Raw genomic sequence first — 23,296 nt, 5'->3', positions numbered from 1 at the left:
ATCTTATTGTTTACAAAAAATTGTTCGCTGTAAAAACCTTTGTATTTGTTTTAACAATTTTCTCGATAAACACCCAAGAGCAGAATTAAGAGTACTCTTTTTTTATTATCTCTAGAAGTCTCTCTTAAGAGTTGTACTATTCATTTTACCAAAAAAATTCTTTGTCGGAGAAAAATGAATAATGCATCAGCGGGTGGAAAGGAAGTGTTGTGATTGTTGAAAAAAGGTGTTTGATTACTTTTTATTAACCGGTTCCTATTTCGATTTTTGGTATATGTGACAATGTACGTAAAAGACGTATGAATATGACTTAAATCGTACATCTGGCAAGATAAACGCACGTGCAAGCAAAAAGATAATTTATTCTCATAATCTTATTCAATTAAAAATGCGAACAAACCAAAAGTGGGTTTGTTTTTCTATTTATCTGTCCGTATTTATAAATAAGTCTAATTGTTTTTCTTATTTACTATTATAAATTTTTTATTTCATAAAAATTAGTTAAGCAAATGAAATATAAATTTACAAGTGCGGCACAGTCTTCTAGCACAGAATTTTAGTCCCATAAGATTTATTATTTACTAGTTTCCGCCACTATTCACCCTGATCTAGATGACGGGCAGGTGTTAGGAATCTTATGTTCTTCCTTTTAACCCTGCAACGGGTAATATTTCATGATTATTTTTTGAGTAATTGAGACGTGAAGGCATGACAAACAAGCAAACTCACTTTCGCATTTATAATTAGGATTATTATTACTCTGTGGACTAATTTGGGTTTTACTAATGTCAATGTCAAACTATTTACGTGGCTGTGGGATGAAATAGCGGACCTGATTGGAGTGACTGGCGCTAACCAAACAAATGTAGTGGTTATGTTCTCTTTTCTAACTATGATAGTCAGTCTCTTATTACGTAGGAAGTACGTTCTAACAAATTTAAAAACGTAAATATCCAAATTAAAAAATATGAACCCTAAAAGTCTAGAAGCAAGAAATCGTGATGATAATCCGTTTGCAGGACTAAAAATATCGAATTCAAATCCGTTAGATGATTTAAACAATCGTAGCCCATGCACACGTTGTGGCAAATCCCGAATGTATTTCTGCTATACATGTTATGTTCCTGTGTCCTGTTTGGAAGGTCGCATTCCGATATGTACTGTAAGATCATATGAATATTATTTTTGTTACTATACATTTATGTTAATATACATTTATGAATACATATATTTTATATTAATTTTTAGCTGCCAATAAAAGTCGATATAATCAAACACAAACGTGAAATAGACGGAAAAAGCACTGCAGCTCATGCTGCTGTTTTGGCTCCTGGCAGTGTTAATGTCTACACTTACCCTGAAATACCGGAATATACTATTGATGGGAGAACAGTATTATTGTATCCAGGAACAGAAGCTTGTACTGTAAAAGAATTGTTTACGGGTAAATGTAGTTCTCAGACTTACACAGAAAATGTTTTAGCTCAATTACCTACAGGATATAATGTTGGTACTTTAATGACAAAAATCATTAATTGTGATGATAGCAATCAAATACAGCATGTAGAAGAATTACCAATTGACCGTTTAATTTTAATTGATAGTACATGGAATCAGAGTCGAGGTATATTTGCAGATAAAAGGTTACAAAAAATACCTCAAATTGTTTTACAAAATAGAATATCTCAATTTTGGCGCCATCAAAAGGGAAGCCCTAGATGGTATCTTTCAACAATAGAAGCATTGCATCAGTTATTGTTAGAGTTACATATAAATGCTTGGGGTCGTAGTAAAGATTATAAAAATGACCTTACTAAGCATTATCCAATACACACACAAGAAAATCACATATTATGCAAACCATATGATGGACAATATGACAATCTTTTATATTTTTTCAAATATATGTATGAAAAATTACACACTTTGTATAAACATGATGAGTTACTGGCTTACAAAAGGCCCATGGAAGTATAGTTATAAAATTTTACTAATTCTTTGATTTTCATTACTTTTTTTTGTTTCCTATCTGTATATGTACTGTATCTTATCCTATCTGTATATGTACTGTATTACTGGTGGTAGGGCTTTGTGCAAGCTCGTCTGGGTAGGTACCACCCACTCATCAGATATTCTACCGCAAAACAGCAATACTTGATATGTTGTGTTCCGGTTTGAAGGGTGAGTGAGCCAGTGTAATTACAGGCACAAGAGACATAAAATCTTAGTTCCCAAGGTTGGTGGCGCATTGGCTATAAGCGATGGTTGACATTTCTTAGAATGCCAATGTCTAAGGGCGTTTGGTGACCACTTACCATCAGGTGGCCCATATGCTCGTCCACCTTCCTATTCTATAAAAAAAAAAAAAAAATGTTATATTGTCCTATATCCTCTTGAAAAAGTTCTGTTCAAACTGTTATAATTTTGCATCCTGAAAAACCATAATTTACCTGGTGCTAACTTATTACTATTAATGAATCATAAATAGGAAAAAATGAATGTTAAGGAATTATTATGGGTCTAGTCGAAGTTGACCTGAACAAAGGACTGAAGAAACTGTGTTCAAATACTTTTAATAAAAAATTCCACCCATACACCATATTTCCTCACTGTAGAATCTGCTGTTTACATTTTTGGAATTATGGCCTTATCTTAAAACAATGAAAATAATTGAGATGGTCACATATAATATAAAACAACATTCCTGTATTGTTCTGGTAATACAATAACAGTAAAAGAGTGTCAAGGTATTTCACAACAGCATTAATACAAATTTTATATCAGGACAAAATTTATCCATAACTATCATTAATATTATCTTGAGTAACAAAAGTCTGTATAAAAATTTTTATCTATAAATTTTAATATAAGCTAGAGAGTATTTAAATTAATTAAGGATTATCAAAACAAACTGTGATCTTTGTTATTTCAAATATCAATGTTGGTTCAAAAAATTGACATTCTTAAGTTTTAACAAATAATTGTCAATACACATTTTGAGATTGTATTGCTCAAATATCGAATAGATGAAATTAAAGTGTATGATGATTTGAGTATTGTTTTATTATTTCCGTAAAAAAAAGATGTAAGAAAAAACAAAATAGGGCATTTCCCATAGTTTATTATATTGCTATTAAAAATTATTTCATCTAGAAACAATTTTTATTAAATAAAAGTTAATGACAAATAGTACATTATCAGTTGTTTTGTCACTATGATTGTTATAAGAAATAAAATTACATATATTTTATAACTTGCGTAAATCTAAGACAAATACACTTCCATCACTAGCACTTGCTCCTACTTTAGTTCCCCTAGAATTCCAACACACCTCGAAAATTCCTCCTGTTCCTTTATAAGAATGAACTAAGCCTCCTGTTTGAGTTGACCATATGTGTACACACTTGTCAAATGAGCCACTGGCTAAAAACTTTCCATCGGGAGAAAATGCAACACTGTAGACAGGCTCTGTGTGTTTTGTAAGTGTGTGAATACAAACTCCTCTTTCAACATCCCATAAGCGTACAGTTGAATCAAAAGATGCACTAGCAAGTATTAAATTCATGTTTGGATTTTGTGTACCTGGTCCAGTTGGAGACCACTTTATAGTATATATTTCCTTAGAGTGAGCTTTCAAATCATGTACACATGTGTCTTGTTTCATTGACCATATTTTAAGGGTCATATCATCTGAACAAGAAGCAAGTAATTGTCCTTGTGGGTCCCATTTAATGGCATTTACTTCATTCTAAAAAATACACATATGTTTAAATTAAAAATATGTACTTAATAAGCATGGTTATTTAACAATTAATTGTTATACTAACTGTGTGGCCTTGGAAGCTCTTTATAGGTTTATCTACATGAAGTCTGCAGACATGAATACATTGATCTGTAGAGCATGATGCAAATGCAGTATTTGTTTGCCAATCAACATCCAGTGCTGGTGCAGCATGGAAAGAAAACTGCTGTGTACATTGCCCTGATGCTGCGTCCCATATGATTGTTGTCTTGTCAACCTAAAAATGGCTTGTTGTGATTTTAATTGTCACATCATAATTTTAGCATTGTTCTAAATATTTTCTTTAAACATACCCCAGCACTCAAAATATAATTTCCACGTTTGTTCCATTTGAGAGCAAAAATTGGGCCCTTATGTTGACCTAGAGTGGAAGCTAATGTGCCATCTGTTGTCCAAATGCGAGCATAACCATCGTATGATCCAGTTGCTAAAAGATTACCATCACACTGCAAAAAAAAAATCATAAATGAAGTGAATGACACTTATTCAGAGCCAATGATACAAAGCCATTTTTTTTGGGTTATAACTTGTTGTAATTTTTGTATGCACAAATCCATATAAAAAGTAATTAATTATTTTATCATATAACAATAATAAAAATCTTAAAAATACCATAATAATATTTAAGTTAAGAAAAGAAATGGATAAAAATATTCATTTTATAAATACAAAATACAAGAATGGGCTTACATTCCAGTCCAATGATGTTACATCCTTGTTACTGGGCACTTCAGCACCTCCTTTTTGAATACAATGCCTTAAAACCAGCTGGTTAGGAGTAGTGGCAGGATTATCTGACATGTCCCATATCCTATAATAAAATTGTATACTTATGTTAATTTAAGAAGTAATTCAAGCTAATTCAAATAAAACATTTTATGATCATTCATTTTATGATCATTCATCATCAAAAAATACTTACCTAGCTGTACTGTCTCCTGAACCACTAGCCAAAAGATCTGTGCTGGGATTCCATGCACATATAAATACTTCGGATTCATGTCCTCTAAGCACTGTTGCTTTACTAGCAGGTATTTCAATTGACTGATCTACATCCATATTCTCGGGAGCACTTGGAGTAGCAGCCCCACCTGTTGTTGTAGCTGCAGTACATGTAGTTCCCTGGAGATTGATCGCCTATAATAAACAAAAACACATTAAAATAAGAAACAATTGTTTGAATAAAGAAATACATGTCATGGTAAACATTAAATATTGCCTAGCATGTAAAAGATTCAAAAATGACTATTTACATTTAATATACTTACATCAACACCATTTTGTTCCCCTCCCGAGCCTGGTTCTTTATTAGCTTGTTTTTGTGCATTGTGAGCATTTTGTCGAGCAGCAACAATATCAGGCGTGACCGCATCAATTAAACTAAGGCTTTCTGTGAGACGAGTTTCTGTGCCTGTTTTATATGTTTAAAAATTGAAAAAATATGATCTAATATATTGATGGTAAATATTTTTAAGCAAATTAATATACTTTAAAATTAAGAGCTTTAGTAATTATGTCAACTATTATTTTCTATTTTATGTTTAATAATCTGTATAAGGATGAGTCACTATTTCTGTTATATACATTTTGCTATTTATTTAACATTTATTACCAATATATATCTCAAAATTATACTTTTCTTACCGTCTTCTCCAATAGTTATTTCGGCCTCAGTGTATTGAAGACCTTTTTGCAATATATTCAATAAAGCGGCTGGTGGTACCAGAGCTCCGTTTATGTTACTTTGAGAAATGTGAGACTCTATACCAAATGTATACGCCGAATGATGAAAACCTAAAACATAACATCATGATTCGATTTTGTACTTACATAGAAACACATTGGATGTTAACTTCTGCTATATGATTGTCAGATAGTAAATACCAGATTCCTGTAAGTATCGGTACACGAGAAAATTCACTTCATCTATTGAAAAACTCATGTTTACACATTGATGTTTACAATTCAGTCCTTTATTAACACAGACACTAATTAACAAATAGAGCAATCATAATGATTTTTGCACGAGAACCATTTATTGTTTTACACTCTACAGTTTGATTAGAGTAGGTACATTTAAGTAAAATATTAAGCTTCTGAAAAATCAGCGTCAATGCCTAGATCGTATCCGTGGCGCTAGTGAGCACTTGCCTCTGGGCTTTCCACTCTCGTTCAATAGCGCCACCCGCTAGAGTTAGGCACATATACAGATCATTTTGTAATGCTGCGTACAGACTGGTCAATAAATATTGCATTCTAATTACAAATGAAATAAAAATCAATATTTTTTTTAAACCAACCCATAATCAATGTCAAGATATACCAAAAGTACTTAAGAAGAGATACTAAGAAAATATACGTTTATTTAATTTAAACTATATTTAAGCCCATTACATTTTTTATAGTTATATTATGTATACACCACTAAATGACTCGCGTAACATCATTGTAGGAAAAATGAACGCCTGCTATCTATCACACTATTTATTGGACATATGATATACATAGTAACTTAAACTTTACTACACTAACTTGAAGTATTGATTATGTGGATTTCTTTTGAAAAAGTAAAGGACAATGGCCATTACCTAACTTAAAACATGTAAACTAATTGTAATTTTACTTTTATTTATTTATTAATCCTTTATTGCACATACTTTACAAACATTTAGTAACATATAATAGCAAGTATATAGTGATCTCTTCCAGGCAACCTCTGTAAAGAGAAATGTTTATGTGTTTTTTAGCTAGGATCACTAATCGGGCATAGTGTGCTGTTCGCACTTATACTTAAAATTTAAGGAGCTTTATACAAATATGTAATATACCAACCTCCATACATATATATGCATATACACTTATACATACATACAAACAAACAAACTTATATAAGAAATAAATAACCATATACATATAATAATACAACATGCTCTAGTTATATTAATAGATAATAATTATGCAAACGATTCTTAAAAATATGTACGGATTCAGCTTGACGAATTTCTCGAGGCAGGGAATTCCATAGTTTGACTGCTGTAACCGTAAATTAATTGACGTATATTTTAGTGCAACTCAGAAGAATTAGCAATTTATTGTCTTGCTCAGAGTGTAAATTGATTGGTGTATGAGAGCCAAGGAAGGTAAACTGCTCTTAGGTAGGTTGGAGTTTGAGGATGGTAGAATATGGTATAAAACAAAGAAATGACATGCAAACTTTTTAAATTTAATGTGCCGGCGTTAGGGCCACTGACACCTCGGGCAAAAATTTTGTGGCGCCCACTTAAGGAAATCATAATTGCGTGTTAATTTTTTGCTGATCTAAAGAATTTCATCTTTCCTTTAACCCATAGCTAACGACGTGGACGTAGAAAGTTCTGGGTTCTGCTCCTCTTTTACTTTTTTTTCAAATATTTTGTTCTTAGTTTGGAGTCCCCGCAAATTTGGCGCCCTGGGCGGTCGCCCAACTGATTTTTTTACTTGCTATCGATATTATCAAGTTTGTGAATTTTTACATAGCGAAAATTTTAATAGAATACTGAAGTACACTACTTCTTTTTATACGTATAATATATTAATATCGTACACCTCCCTAAATATTATTAAGTGACATTCTGAACATGACATAACAATAAAAAATTCGTAACAGCGCTTTAAAGGTTATTTTACGATTTTTTATAATATTTAAATAAACGTAATGATAATGAAAGCATTTCGTTACTAAAGCTCATTAATTATAAAAACTCAAAACATTAATGATGTTCACAAAACAAATATTGATTTTAAACACAAGAAACGATTTAGAGATTTTATTATAAAATATACAAAAATTAATAAAAGCTGTGTAAATTTTTGAGAAATTGACTGATGAATTCGGGGTTCGGACCTAGGCACTAACAGAACATTTCAATTGGTTACTGATTCTGACTGTTATTTCAGACAAAAGGTAAGGTACTATTTTAGTCGATAAACAATTTATAGAAATTGTATGTACCTCTGAGGGCTGTATGCTAGCAATCTTTAGCCAGTCAGATAATAAAGTAAAAAAAAGTTATAATTTTAACTTCAAACTTCAACTGTCAACTCGCCAGTCAGACAAAATTGTAAATATCAAACTAAAATCTTAACGAAGAAACTGTAAGTTTTCTAAACTTCTATTAATTTTTTGTGTTTTATTTTTATAATACGAATACGATTTTTCGAAATACCACGATTTAAAGGGCTAAAATTCATGTATAATTTATTTTGAATGCCTTCTAATTATAGCGCATTGTTTATCGGAATTTTAAATGGAAGTCCCGGCAAGTACAGTTGCTTCATTACTTCATAAATTGTGCGAAAGATTGTCACCTGATCCAGGTAAGCTTCCTTTTTTAAAAATATTATTTGTCAATTTATTTGTTAGATAGTATTTTATTCATTTTCGATATATTTTAACGCGAAACATGCAACAGTATTTTAAAGATTTTATGCTTAAGCTTAAAAAAGGCCAGTTTATTAATTTTCAAATAAATTAATACTTCATATTATTTAAGCAGTAGTTATATTTATAGACATAATTTTTTTTCAGATGGAGCTTATGAACTAGCACTCTCATATTTGTCTTCTACTAGTGAGAAATCTCGTTCAGCTCAAGATGAAAGATTCCTCTGTCAAAAGATTAATTCCAGATTAGCTACTTTGTCAGCAAAGGATGCAGACAAATTTAATGAGTCACATGCAAAATTAAAGAATTCAGTAAGTCTTACTTCTTTTTTTTTAAATATAAATTAATTATTTAAAGATAATAACAGTGTATTTCTTTTTTAGTTTGTGTTAAAGCAAAGAGTTGCTGTGCTTTCATTACTGCTAGCCCTTTCAGAGACACCACAGAGTTCAGAATCCACGCAACAATTATTTCCCATACCATATCTTGGACATACTGTGAGTTTTCATTTTTCAAATCATTATCACTAGAATATTTTATATTATTTCTGCGATGTAAATTTCTTTAAATATAATTTATATAATAAAAATAAAATATTATTATCAATTTCCAACACAGCAACCATTCATAATGGAGACTAGCCAATTATGTGATATAATAGTGAAAAAGTATGTTTGCTTGCAAATTTAAGTGAATTATTTTTTATTATGGCGTCTGTGGAAATGCAATTACTATATTTGGTGTAGTTTAATAACAGATACATCAATATCTTTAAACTATTTTAAAATAGAATACTTTGTACTTGCTTATTAAGCAATTGTATAATGTATGTATATTATGTTCCAGAAAAAATTGATTGCCATGTACTGGGTTTTATTATTCATTAAATTATTTTACTGATGTAATTCATTCGCAGCATGTATTATCAATGATATGTTGTGAGTAATAAATATTATGAGTTGATACGGTTAAACATTTTTCTAATTTAAATAACAATAATTTTTGCTGTTTTGTACAAATCAGATATCTATCATTCATAGTACAATACTAACTACTAAAGAATGAGTGCTTGTCTTTACTTGAAAAATTAAAAAAAATATTACTATTTATAAATTCATTTAAAATAAAGCAATACATGTTAAAATAGTTTATGAATATTGTTATTTTTAGAATGATGCAATAGGTTCTACAGTGGCAACATCGAGCTCAAGTAAAAGCACCATAGGGTCAGTGAGCTGGGTTAGCAATGCTCTTAAACAAAAGAGTTCTGACCAGAGTCTACCATCTAACAATAGCAACTTGGTTGTGGCATTGCAATCCAATGGTAAATATTTGATAGATATAATGGAAAATTGTTTATAATTATATTTATTTATATAACAGCATTTCTTCTAATTTAAAATATGAGTAAAACTTTTAAAATGATTATGATGTCTTCTTAACCAATTTCGGTTCCAGTGGTCATCTTTAAGGGAGACTAATAAATTGAGCAGGAGATTTAATGCTCAAATGTGTATGAAAATAAAAGTACACTCTTTATTCCGTCACTCTCATAATGCGACGGAACTGTTTTACCTTTTTTGTTGTTTATTATACAACATAAGTTCACTACCTATGTTGTATGATAATCATAACAGTCGTCAGAAGAATTGCATATTTCGTGATATCAAGCTGAGTAGCAAATAAAAGCACTTATATTTTATTGTAGTTTATAATTTTCTTACTATTTATTGCATTTTTTATCGTGGTTAAAACGTTCAAAAGGAAAATAGTTTACGCTTTTTCGAAATATAGAAAACAAGTAAAAAGGAATCGATTTTAGCGAAAAGCAGTGCCAGAAACCGAGACGTTGGAGAAAAACGAAGTACTGCACAGTAATAATGGTTACCTTACTGAAGTATCAGTTGAATTATTTAAGAGCCAATGGTACATTGCTAGCATGTTTAAATATCCGCTGCTTCTACTAGTATAATACGTTAGATTTAAGTTGACCTACAAGAAGTCGGCTTTTCTGAGGCTTTGGCGAATGTATGTATGTCTCTTTGGACGCACTGTCTAAAACTAATGACTGATTAGGGAAACAGTCCGTTTTGTTTGCACATATATTAAGTGTATGTACGTACATTGAAAAATAAATTCAATTTTGTGTTTATGATTAAATTTTCTTTATTTGTACATTTTAATATATGAGCCATACCAAGGCAGAAAAGGCACGGAATGTTATGTCGCTGTAGTTAGAACGGCCAGGAACATTGTTAAAACAATATGTCGCATCACGCTAAAGAATGCAATAAACTATAATTACTATGTACGTAATTGTAACGCGCAATATGCTTTTTTTATCTTTACTTTCTAGCCCTAGCTACCGACACAAAAACAGTTTATGCGCAGCAACCATACCTAGACAAGTTTACGGGAGCAAGACAGACTTTTTTTAAAAAAAATATGTATTTGAATGTTAAAATATTTAATTATAATTAAAATGACACCACCGAACAGAGGCTTATGCTCTAGTCAAATGTTATTCCTTTTTTACAATTCGTTTCCAAGACATATGATCCCAAAGCATAGAATGACACAATGACTTACATTCCGCTGATTAAGCATTTACTTCTATTGTCTTCATGCTTTGAGCTGACATAAGTACCTCCTATTGAGCTATTGTTATTAAATCGTTAACTTAAAAATATTTGTATAATTTTCTAGAACTTGACAATTTTATTTTATTTAAAGAACATGTTCATGAGCGTGCATGTGTACGGGACGCAGTATTAGCCGCCACGGGCGTAAAGGCATCCAATACAGCCAATTGGTCTCGTCCAGCACAAACATTATACTCACGAATAGCTCACTTGGGCTTTCTTCATGATCGTCTGAAGGAGTTCATTGACCCTGCATCAGGACTTATGCCTCAAGGTGTGATATTTAAATATTGTATTCAAAGAAACATAAATGAAACTAATGATTAATACTTCAAACTATTGCAATTATTAATCTTATGAAATTTTACATTAAGGTTTAATGGGAGAAGGATTAGTGGCATCAATAAGAGATGAACTCACTGAATATTATCGGAGTATTGCGTTATTGCAATCCCAGGTAACTATTCTGAGTATTTCGAAAATAATGTTAATTATATTATTTTTTAAATAATATTAATTACCTACATATAAAATTTACAATCTAACAATTTTTATAGGTATGCGAAGGTGACGGCGGCGGTGGTACCTTGCGACGTGTCTGCGTGTGGGCTTATGAACCCCTGCATCGTCTGACCTGGCTCGCCAATATAGCACACACGGCACATCATAAAAAAGGTAGTGTAAATCCGATTTATTCCCATATAACGTTTCACTTCATTAGACAGGCAAATATTTTAATATTATATAGAAGACCCAGAAGGTTCTATCTGTGATAGCAATATGTACTCCCCCATAGGCGGAGAGCTGGCGACATGCGTGCACCGCTTCGTCCGCCACGGAGACGAGCGCGTGGCCACGCTGGCGCGCCGGCTGCTCACCGCGCTCACCTACCCCCTCCTGCTCATGCTCACTCGCTGGCTCCTACACGGTACGCATTCAGCACCGCGATCACTGTTTACTGTACGATATTGCTTCGAATTGTTTGATAAGTATTCAAACGTTGTGAACATTTCTCCGCAGGAGAGATCGATGATCCTTTTAACGAGTTCTTTATCGAAAGCAGAAGTGGCGTGCCGATAGATAGAATGTGGCACGATAAATATAGAGTGAGGTGAGTGTGTATTATTTGGAGATAATTATATCTTTTTTGTAATTTAACATACATTTGTGTTGCTGTGCTCGTAGGGAGTGGATGGTGCCGTCGTTCATGTCGCGCGAGCAAGCGGCACAAATCCTGGCAACTGGCAAGAGCGTAGTGTTCATGCGCGAGGCGTGCGCCGACGAGCCCGTGCCCGCCGACCACCACCACCACCTGCACCAACTGCTTGAGCCGCCTCGCGCCGGTATGTAACTCTACGAATAACTTGTTTTTGAAGGTAATGAAGAAGTTATAAATTTCGCCTTTTCGACGCATTTAATATAAAACGTTTCACCCATAATTATTAGCTATATCAAATTAGCTTTCCGATTAAATTTAAACAGTTTCTCGTATAAATTTTCGGACTTTTTTATGTCAGTACTATTTTACTATTCGTATTATTTTAATAGAACTTATATACAGTTATTTAAAAAAAGTAGTATATTTGAATAGGTAGCGAGAGTGCGGCGTGGTGGGAGGCGAGCGGGCTGCGCGAGGGCGTGGCGGCGGCGCACGCGTCCGCTGCACAGCGCTTGCTGGCCGCGCTCACCACGCACCACCACCTGCTTGACCACCTCGCCGCTCACCGCCGCTACCTGCTGCTGGCGCAGGGTGATTTCGTACACCATCTCATGACGCTGCTGCAGTGAGTACTTTTTATTAACAAATTTGAGAAAATTGTTGGTACTTTTACATATTTAAAAAAAATTGCAACTTTCAAGAAACTTCGAAAAGATCAATACTTAAATAAAAATTAAAAACAAAAATCAATCGCTGTATAGTAATTTATTCAATGTGATATAATCCGGTATGTATTTGGTGTACAGGGAAGAGCTAAACAAACCGGCGACGTCATTGTACGTGCACAATTTGACGTGCACGCTCGAAGCCGCAGTGCGCGCCACTAACGCGCAGTTTGAGCCGCCGCATGTGCTGGCACGGTTACACGTCAATCTCTATCCTAATTGTTAGCAAAAGTACTTTAATTTATGAGTTTTGTTTATTTTATAATAATAATTATTTTTTTCTTTTTTATATTGACTACATTGAGTAATTTTGTTTTCAAACATTTTTTTGTGTCCAGGTGACGGTCGCGAAGATAATGGCTGGGACGTATTCGCATTACAGTACCGCGTAGATGGACCATTGGGAACACTTTTTCCGGCGACCTGTGCCGCCCGTTACCGCGCGTTATTCACGCAGTTGTGGCGCGTCAAGCGCATCGAGCACGCCTTACACCACGCTTGGCGCGACCACGCCATACTGCAGAAACGACTCAAACACATGCCGGGTAAGCTACGTAGATCTTTTTAAGTCTATTTTTGGTACGTTGAGCAAAACTGAATTTATATTTAATTCATAAACTGAGATGGCCCAGTGGTAAGAATTCATAACCGATGATCGTGGGTTAAAACCCGGGCAAGCACCACTGAACTTTCATGTGCTTAATTTGTGGTTATCATCTCGTGCTATTTGGTGAAGGAAAACATCGTGAGGAAACCTGCGTGTGTCTAATTTCACTAAAATTCTGCCACATGTGTATTCCACCAACCCACATTGGAGCAGCGTGGTGGAATAAGCTCCATACCTTCTCAAGAAAAAGGGAGAGGAGTCCTTAGCCCAGTAGTGGGACATTCACTGGCCGTTGCTGAGTAATTTATCATTGAATCCATTATTATAACGACAAGTTGAGCACATGGTTTTTGTAATATCCGAAAATATATCACAAAATGGTAAATCTGGTCTACCTAAATAATCAGCACGTGACTCACGCAGAGGTGTGGGGCCTGATGCGGCGCGTGTCGTGCCTGCGCGCCGAGGCGCTGCGGCTGTGCGGCGCGCTGCAGGAGGCCAGCTGCGAGGGCGCCGAGGCGGCGTGGGCCGAGCTGCTGGCCGCCGCCGCCGCGCGCCACCACCTCGACCGCCTGCTGGCGCTGCACCACCGCGCGCTCGACCGCCACTCCATACACGCCATGATACACCACACCACGCAGGTGACCACTTAAGCCTTGCTCGGACAGCGGACGGGGCGGCGCGGGGAAGCGACACGCTGGCATGACGCTGGAGAGTTGTGTTCTATGAGTTGTTCTAGAAGTCAGTAATCTCATAGTCTCACGTCATAGTAATCACGTCTATAGGGAGACATGGCTGTCGAGCGCGACGGTGTTGTGTGTCTTATATATTAACAAGTATATTACAACTGCTGTCATTCCGTCGCCATCCCTTACCGCCCGCTGTCGTCATATCATTAATATACTTTTAATTCAATGTTTAAAATTATTTTTTATCCGTATATTAATATTTTTCAACTGGACCAAATATGTATTAATCATAATATTTTTATTATAATTAATATCTAGAATTATCAATCATAATACAAATATTATGAAATTGAAAAATTACAGGAACTACAATCATACTTGGGCAATGTTTTGAACGAGACATTAGCCCTACGTAGTTTCGAGACGACGCTACATGCGGGTATTAATGCTGAGCTTGAACGCCGTGATCGACTGGAACAGTTGAAAGCCGAGCGTTTGTCACGAGGTAAAATGAAAATGGAAAATAAACTTATAAATTATCTTCCACTATTTCTTCTTACTTGCAAAAGTGAAGGTAGAATTTATATATATAATATAATGGAACAATAATCTTGGATTTAAACTCTTTCATTTTTATAAAGTTGAGGTCACTTATGATAACCATTTACTATAAAATTGCTTTTTTCCCATTTACATTATATACTAAACTTACATAAAAAAGCTGAAGAGTTTGTTCGTTTTTTGAACTTTAACATAATGACACAATTATTTTAACGTATTCAAGGAGAGTATGCATTCACCGCTGCTGATGAAGCGCAAGACAAGGAGAAGAGAAAAATTTTCCAACAATTCTTAGGTAACCGAAAAGCTGATCTTAATGTTTGGGCGCGTACCTACCGGTGAGTTGGCGTATGCTATGTGTACATTAAGAGAAGAAATCTAACTATATATTTTGAAAGATGTATGACCTATAAACTTAATTCTTTATTATTTTATAGTTTGAGAGTCAGTGCCTTATTAATATGATTTTTTACTATTATTTTTAGAGGTCATGTAACGACGTTGATCCTAAAGCTAGCCTTACACACGGAGGTCTCGCTTCAAACGCTGGCATTCCGACTTGACTACAGCGACTTTTATAAACGCGGCGACGCCAAGCTCCACGAACCATTAACTTATCAGCACAAGCGACTCAGCGAGATTGGACTTCATTTAGCAAAGGTAAATATGAATTGAATGGATATAAATGCAATATTATAGATAATTAATTGACGAGCCGGTTGGCGTGGTTGGTAGATACTTGCCTTTCACGCTGAAGGTTGTGGGTTCGAGTCCCACCCAGCACAGACATTTGTGTACATGAACATGTCTGTTTGTCCTGAGTCTGGGTGTTATTATCTATATAAGTATGTATTTACAAAAGAAAAGTAGTATATGTAGTATATCAGTTGTCTGGTTTCCATAGCACAAGCTCTGCTTAATTTAAGATCAGATGGCCGTGTGTGAAAAAAAATAATATTAATAACTACCTTTAGGAAATATATAACTCTATATTAAAACAATTATAATAAAAAATCACTGGTATTTACGTATTGATGGCATTGTTTTTAGAAGTTTTTTTCATTTAAATAAAATATAGTATGTTGAACTATAAAAAAGTCAAGATTCATGTTTTAGTTCTTTTATCATTGAGGGTATAGGGCGGTATTGTATTGGGAAAAAATATGTGATAAAGCTCTCAACTGTTTAGGATCTTTGCATGCTTAGTATAACAAATTAAGATTTCCACACATATATAGAGTAGGTAGTAGATATGACAATCGACATGTTCATTAAATAGTACGAAGCGGGCCTAAGGGTCTAAGGGTTACGAAGACGATATGCGAGTTAGTGGTGAGAAACAACAAAAAAACTCAGTAACAGCCTGTGAATGTCCCACTGCTGGGCCTAAACCTCTTCTCCCATTTCGAGAAGAAACTCACTTTCGAATTTATAATCCCTATTAATAAGAATTCCAATCTTTACTTCTAACATATGTTTATTACCTTCGATTGGTATATGCTATACCTTTCCACCATGAAAGCGGTATTGAATTTTCATAAATTGAAATTATGTTTTTTGGTTTTAAATGAAGATAAGTAATTGTAAGTATTTTTTTCAGAACAAATTGATTGATCACAGTAAGAAAAAGTGACACGTATCAACGGAACCGCCCACTTCTAGTATCTGTATATCGTGGATCGGTTTCGGCTGCATTTCCTCTAATTAATCTAATTATGCTAAAATCGTAATTTAATTATAATAAATAATAGTTTAAATTTCTTAAAATCTCATTTGTTTATGATTACATATATGGAGTGTATTTAAATTTAATAGTATTGCTGTAAACATCAAAACAAAGACATTTGTGAGGACTTCTAACTTCTTTGTTAAAACTATATATATAGAAAGTAAATAAGACAGACATTGTTAACCGTTAAAAAGAAAAATGAACTGGGTAAATGTTTAAGTAAGAGTATTTTAAATAATATCTTAAAAGCAAAGTGTTAATAATCTTATAAACGATGTTGAGAAACATAATAATTAGGAAAGGACCATTAATTAATAATTTATGATTAAAAGAATTCGATAATTAAAAGTAACGTCTTGATAAACGACTGATTTAATTCACAAATTAACAATAATGTATATTGTATAACAAACCAAATTTATATAAGTGCCATTAAACAACAATAATGTTTTTATATATTCTGTCTCGTTTTATTTCAACCCTCTGATTTCGTATTGTTTCCCTTTTAATCCTAAGTTATAATCTATCACAAGATTTTATTGACATCAGTATATTATAATATTATAAAATATTTATCCATAATAGAGATTGACTATGGTAATAGGCATGATGACTGATTTTGAAATAACCTTCTATAATGTAGGTACACGTCTACTATTACTGAAAATCATTTTATTTCAGTAATAAACTAACTGTTTACGCAAATAATTTCATTTACCTATTTTAAATTTCGCTCGAAAACACCCGCAGGTGTCATAGCGCCTGCACGTGACGTCACGCCACAGTAAACGACAGTAAACGTTGTATTGTGTCTATACACAACGAAAAAAATCAGAAAGTATTGTGTATATCCTAAGGTTAAAAATGAATTCCAAATTTTACAAGTGCCGCATACGGTCCCTTTGTGTAAAAATACATCAATATCAACATCTAACAAATTGTTTGTGTATGTTCCAAACAAGAAAATTGTGAGAAATGAGTGGCTTGATGCAAATATATAGAGGCAGAGATTCATAAAGATTTATTATATATTTATGATACATTTAGATTTATAGAAGTATTCGTAAATAGGTAAATTCACAAATTCAGTACTAATGGAGCTAAATGAAATATTGTCTTAAAAATTCTTACTGGTAACAATATAAGGGCTCTTCATCTGCGAGTAATACTATATAGCTAACAGAAAAAAACCTAAGATAACACTAAAGATAAATAAAAATGTACTTACAAGGAAGTTTTCACATTTCGAAATTCATATGAACAAAAGTCTTTATTTGATTAAAGAAACTCTCCTAACATCAACAAATCAATCCTGGGCAAATAAGAGGAATTTGCCTTAACAAAACCTTGTTCCATCATTGACGGTTCTTGGTTCTTTGTTTTATTTTCTTCACAAAACCCCGAATAACCAACGACTCAACTAATTAAATGATGCAAAATTAATTTTGAAACGGGTAAACACAACAACTGTTCAAGAGAAAGGGTTATAGATACTTATGCGTGACGTCATTCGCTCTGATTGGTGTTTCAAATAAAATGGCCGATTACAGAATTTTATACTTTTGTTTTATTAAAAATCTTATTCATCTCAATATGTATATTAAAATGAGATAATTTTTTAGAATCCTTTTAAATTAGTGTCTTCTCTAAAATCATTTATTTTTTAATTCTTTAATACTGTCATCATGCCTATTATGAAAAATACGTTTTATTATTTTATTAAAATTAAGTGGGTGTAGTACTGAACCTGGTTCTCCTTTTTGTGTGTAACAAAATGATTGTAAGTAATATATTTTCTCTTTACGGTTTTTTTTTATAATGATATTAAACTCTATAGTTAACAAAATAATAACTAACGCAACACCAAAGGAACCTTCAAATTATCTTTGCAAATTGCAATATATCCTTAAGATATTCATTAATGATTTTTTACAAAGTTAATGCGTGCTAATCGCTGGGAAACCCCTCTGTCTTCTAATAAATGTTGAGCACAACGTCTTGTGCCGTACTTGGACGAGATGTGCAATGTAAAAAACACATCTGTGATGATACATTTCACCGTAAGCACAGGGCACAGGGGGTTTGCGGTCTAGGCGGAGCATATTCACCGCCTAATCCCAAAGCCTTTTGAAAACAATTGTTTTTTTCATTCTAAATATCTTTAGATTATCCGTTCCAATTGCTGTTACTCTAGGGCTTTTTAAATAAAACGTCCGTGTGACGTCAACTTACATATGGAAGTACAGCTGCTTTTATCGTTATCGAAGAAATTATGTTCTAATATTTTTCACCTAAACGACACCATACAGCACGTATGGTGTCGTTTATTTAATTTTAATATATAAATTCTTAAAATCTTATAATTACAAATGTCACTGTATGCATAAAAAAAATATCCGTTTTAAAACAAAACCGACTGTTTTAAATAAAATTCGAGCCCATAAAAAATTATCCCCTTTTCCTTTAGTCTTTTATTTTTTCTTCAAATTTAAATGGGACCAAATGGGAAGACCTAGTCACCCTCTGAAAGAGAAAATATATTTCATAATTGGTTCATAAATTATGGTAAAAAAGACAAACAAATTGCGAACCTCTTTTTTTGAAGTCGGTTAAGAAACTACCTTTCAAGTTTTTTATTCCGTTGCTCTCTAAGGTAAAATCTCTTGATGAGAAGGCGTGATCTTGATGAGATGATTTAGAGCTTATTCCACCACGCTGTTTTAATACAGATTCATGAATACAAGAAACCGTGACGGCCCAGTGGTAAGAACGCGTAAATCTTAACCGATGATCGTGGGTTCAAACCCGGGCAAGTACCACTGAATTTTCATGTGCTTAATTTGTTGTTATATTTCATCTCCTGCTTGACGGTGAAGGAAAACATTGTGAGGAAACCTGCATGTGTCGTTGTTTCACTGAAATTCTGCCACATATGTATTCCACCAACCCGTATTGGAGCAGCGTTGTGGAATAAGCTCCACAAATCTTCTCCTCAAAAAATGAGAGGAGGCCTTAGCTCAGCAGTGGGACATTGACAGGCTGTTACTGTACTGTACTGATGAATACAATTTAATCCGACCTGCAATTTTACATACGATGTCTTTAATTCTCCATTGTATAGTTTATAGCAGCTAAGGATTTAAGTAACAGGTTGTTAATATTTTTGTATGTTATTTATCTAGTTTGCTAAACAATATATTAAATTTAGAAAATACCTTACTAGGAATCAATTCGATTATCGATAAAGTATAACTGGAAGTAGGGCTTTGTGCAAGCTCGTCTGGGTAAGTACCACACACTCATCAGATATCCTACCGCAAAACAGTATTACTTGGTATTGTTGTGTTCCGGTTTGAAGGGTGAGTGAGCCAGCGTAATTACAGGCACAAGAAACATAACATCTTAGTGCCCAAAAGTGGTAGCGCATGGGCGATATAAGCGATAGTTAACATTTCTTACAATGCCAATGTCTATGGGCGTAGGTGACTACTTACCATCAGGCGGCCCATATGCTCGTCCGCCTTCCTATTCTATATCGTCATCATAAAAGTTAGTTTTTTTAAAAAAAATACTAAAAAATGAATCCCAGTAGTCTCCCAACTCCGCATTCCCACTGCATTATTTATTTTCAAAATATGATGCTAAGAATGTTTTAAATTTTAGTTTCTTTTTATAGATCCTATCATTAAAACATATTATCTTGCCACGAATTGAGTCCTGTCGAAAAAAAGAACTGAATAGGTAATGCCCTTATCTAAGCTTAATGTTGCTAGCTTAAGAATAGTTATAACTTATAAGGTTGATCACTATGTAATCCTCATTATTAAAATGCGTTCAAAACTCTTATCTATTTTCTCTCTTAGTTTGAAATAGTAAAAACAATTCTTTCAAAATGGTCTTAGAGAATATATTATGTATATTATCTATGTATCATAATATATTATCTAAATAAAATAAATATAATATTTTAACTTGGAATTTAGATGCTTCACTTGATAAATTAGGAAAAGAAACAATATTATCTAATGACATATATCATTCTCCAAGTTTGAGAACAATTCATATTTTTATTAATTATCAAGTTATGAATTTTTTGAAGCTCATGCATTCGGTCTCACTTATTTTATTAACCTAAATAATCGCAAAAACATAAAATCTACTACAGTACTATTTATATTATTTCACAATTCACATTTGCACGCGTTGGCGTATTCTTTTTTGTTTTATTTTTGTTTGTGGAAATCAGTCTCTTCTTTAATAGAATAATATTACTTTATAACTATAAATTACATATTTTTTTAATTATTTACTATATATTACAAAATTTATTTGTTAATCATTTTATTTAAATGTAATTCTTAGATTATTTAACTGCCCTAACAGTTGAACAATGTTAGGGATAAATCATCAATGGTTTTATAGTTGGCAAGCGTGGTTCTTAACGTTTGTATTGTTTTAAAATCAGCTGTCATAAAGTTTAAAGATTTAATTTCATTTGTTTTACACATTAATTAATCTACCGCTGACTGATATCGATGTTAAAATGAATTCTTCCGATAATGAAAGCTTAGACGATGAAATTAAGGAGTTATTAGAAAATTATAAATTCAAAAAGGCAACTATATATGAACCATGTACACTGAAGAACTTTAAAGAATGTTTAATCGGACTGAACGAGGTAAGTAAATTTATGTTTATTCATTATGGTATTTTTTATGGCTTTGTTTTTTTTATCTCTTTATATACTATAGATTTTGTAATTAACAAATTGTAATTTACTCCTGGCCTTAGAGTAAATTCTATGCTTTTGATTTTTGCGAATCTGAGACCACAGAAGAATATTTTTTTATAATTGTTTTTTCTTTTCTTTTACTACTAGGAATTCAACCTGTTAAATATAGATTACGTTTTCAACCCACACACAGATGTTGAGAATGATACTTTAAGTCCAGAGGCCCTTGTAAAACTAATAAATTCAGTTTGGACACTGTTGCATCACTTTAAGAATGTTGTGGATAAAGTTGAGGGCTTGGAAGAGCAAAACCACATTCTCGAAAATAACAACAAACACATAAATGTGAGTTAAATTTTTCAATGTATATAACACAATATAATAGTTAAAGCTACTTTTATTTGTTATGGATTAAAAAAAACCATTTTACCTTTCATAATATAAGCTTCAAAATTTGCATCTCAAAGAGAGTTGTATTTTTGCTGATCTATGTGTAACAAACAATAAACTTAAACCTTCAAACTTATATGCATACATACACTATGGACTACAAACCGTTCAAGATTTATAAATCTTTATTTATAATACAACACCATTCTACTTATATCCACTTGAATTTTACTTCCAAAATTCCGATGACAACTTTGTCAACATTTGTAATATCATTTCTTTGTAAACCGATAATGAATATCATCAATTATGCAAGATAGTCTCACCTACACAACCTACAAGCCCAATAAATATGAAAAATATGAAGGTTAACATTTAACATATCAGCAATCATCATAGAGCAATTTAAACAATGTATTTAAAAATGATTTACTTGGCTTATACAATTCTAGGACACAATTGAAAGATTAAATGTGAAGTTAAGCACTGAAAAGAATGAATCAAGAGCATGTGTTGCATCTGCTCAGCGGGCTTCAGATCAGTCTAGTGAAATATATCAAAAGCTATTGGACACAAAGATGAAATTGAATCAGTTAACTAAACAAAAAGAGACTAATGAGAAATGCTTGCAGAACAAAATAGCAAGACTAAAGCTTGAAAACAATAAGATTTTAGATAGACTAAGGAATAAATCAGGTATGCTTAAAAAGTAAACTTAAAAAATAAGTTTTAATTTCTGCCTAGCTAATTAGTATTGCAGTTAAATATAATTTCTAGTATCTTGAATATTTTATTTTTTATACCCTGAGTCTATATATAGAATTATTATAAAATTTTAAATCAAATAATAATTATATTCTTCTGACCTGTTTCAAGCTTGGTAGCCAGTTTCAATTGAGCCAAGCTAATTATCTACAAGTGTGTGTTTAAAAATGTATGCACTTTCATAATCTGATAGGACAGAAATCCGATACAACTGTTATATACTGTTATATTATTTACAAATAATTTTACATTCTTGGTACACAACAAGAGTTACACCAGAGTACACCAAAGTTCACACTCAGCCCATTTCAAAACTTAGGGATCCTGAAAGTTTTTTGATGAAAATACTCAAAAATTTTATTTAGGAGTCCAGGATTGTGACTATGTTGTTACCTGTTTGCCTGCAGTCTTTTTAGCTAACCATTAAAATTACTGTCAAAAAGTGAAAATATTTGTATAATAGTAGAAAGAAGTAAATAAGTTTGATATTATTACATTAATATATATTTTTAACAGACAACTTCACTCCTTGCACTGATATTTGTGACTCAACACTCATGCAGCTAAAAGACCGTGAACGAAAACAAAGAGCATTAATAGCTCAGCTACAAGCAAATAATCAAGATTTACTAAGAGAAGTGTTGGCTCTCAAGGAGGAGCTCATACTTGAAGGAATTGGAGGTGTGACAATGAAATAGCTTGAAACAAATCCGTAACAGCCTGTGAATGTCCCACTGCTGGGCTAAAGGCCTCCTCTCCCTTTTTGAGGATAAGGTTTGGAGCTTATTCCATTGAAACAAAACCAAATAATAATAGCACAAGTATTAATTGTCTCATTAACTGATCTCTTAAAATATTAAAATGTAGATTTCTAATTATAACTTAATTTTTGTACTGACTGATGGTTGTGTTAACATTAAAAAATACTGTAAAAATTGTTACTTTGAATGTTTATTATTGTGATTTAATATTTAAGATAATAAATGATTTACAAAAAATATTATGGTCTATTTATTCTACAAGTGTCATAAACAGTAAAACATTTAAAATAAATAACTAAGCCTGTGTGTAA

General features: G+C 32.7%; 4 protein-coding genes across 5 annotated transcripts; 3 read left to right on the top strand and 1 right to left on the bottom strand.

Annotated features, from left to right (window-relative positions):
* The first annotated feature begins 825 nt into the window (after positions 1–825).
* Positions 826–2,445, top strand: LOC126773212 (tRNA-uridine aminocarboxypropyltransferase 1). Its single transcript, XM_050493958.1, has 2 exons — positions 826–1,162; positions 1,249–2,445. Exons 1-2 carry the CDS (start codon positions 968–970, stop codon positions 1,975–1,977), a joined length of 924 nt encoding a protein of 307 aa, XP_050349915.1. The 5' UTR covers positions 826–967; the 3' UTR covers positions 1,978–2,445.
* A 661-nt stretch (positions 2,446–3,106) lies between these two features.
* LOC126773169 (F-box-like/WD repeat-containing protein TBL1X) lies at positions 3,107–5,960 on the bottom strand. The gene is made up of 8 exons (XM_050493854.1): positions 5,687–5,960; positions 5,447–5,596; positions 5,071–5,213; positions 4,725–4,939; positions 4,493–4,613; positions 4,096–4,248; positions 3,828–4,019; positions 3,107–3,748 (listed from the first exon to the last, which is right to left on the bottom strand). The coding sequence occupies exons 1-8, from the start codon at positions 5,742–5,744 to the stop codon at positions 3,248–3,250; spliced, it is 1,533 nt and encodes a 510-aa protein (XP_050349811.1). The 5' UTR covers positions 5,745–5,960; the 3' UTR covers positions 3,107–3,247.
* A 1,912-nt stretch (positions 5,961–7,872) lies between these two features.
* Positions 7,873–16,793, top strand: LOC126773119 (gamma-tubulin complex component 3 homolog). Its single transcript, XM_050493743.1, has 19 exons — positions 7,873–7,936; positions 8,066–8,158; positions 8,370–8,536; positions 8,609–8,722; positions 9,396–9,549; positions 10,959–11,141; positions 11,242–11,324; positions 11,425–11,542; positions 11,664–11,795; positions 11,888–11,978; positions 12,053–12,210; positions 12,459–12,651; positions 12,833–12,972; positions 13,090–13,296; positions 13,782–13,999; positions 14,411–14,552; positions 14,832–14,946; positions 15,094–15,268; positions 16,209–16,793. Exons 2-19 carry the CDS (start codon positions 8,089–8,091, stop codon positions 16,239–16,241), a joined length of 2,493 nt encoding a protein of 830 aa, XP_050349700.1. The 5' UTR covers positions 7,873–7,936; positions 8,066–8,088; the 3' UTR covers positions 16,242–16,793.
* A 3,982-nt stretch (positions 16,794–20,775) lies between these two features.
* Positions 20,776–23,163, top strand: LOC126776031 (uncharacterized). Of its 2 annotated transcripts, XM_050498298.1 has the most exons (5): positions 20,776–21,015; positions 21,217–21,414; positions 21,912–22,155; positions 22,741–22,946; positions 23,041–23,160. In XM_050498298.1, the coding sequence occupies exons 1-4, from the start codon at positions 20,881–20,883 to the stop codon at positions 22,920–22,922; spliced, it is 759 nt and encodes a 252-aa protein (XP_050354255.1). In that variant the 5' UTR covers positions 20,776–20,880; the 3' UTR covers positions 22,923–22,946; positions 23,041–23,160. The 2 variants fall into 2 exon arrangements, with proteins under 2 accessions (XP_050354255.1, XP_050354246.1); XM_050498289.1 differs by having other exon boundaries at positions 22,741–23,163.
* The last annotated feature ends 133 nt before the right edge of the window (positions 23,164–23,296 follow it).

This window comes from Nymphalis io, chromosome 2 (genome assembly GCF_905147045.1).
Source record: "Nymphalis io chromosome 2, ilAglIoxx1.1, whole genome shotgun sequence".
NCBI lineage: Eukaryota > Metazoa > Arthropoda > Insecta > Lepidoptera > Nymphalidae > Nymphalis > Nymphalis io.
This window is presented reverse-complemented; position numbering and strand designations above follow the sequence as displayed.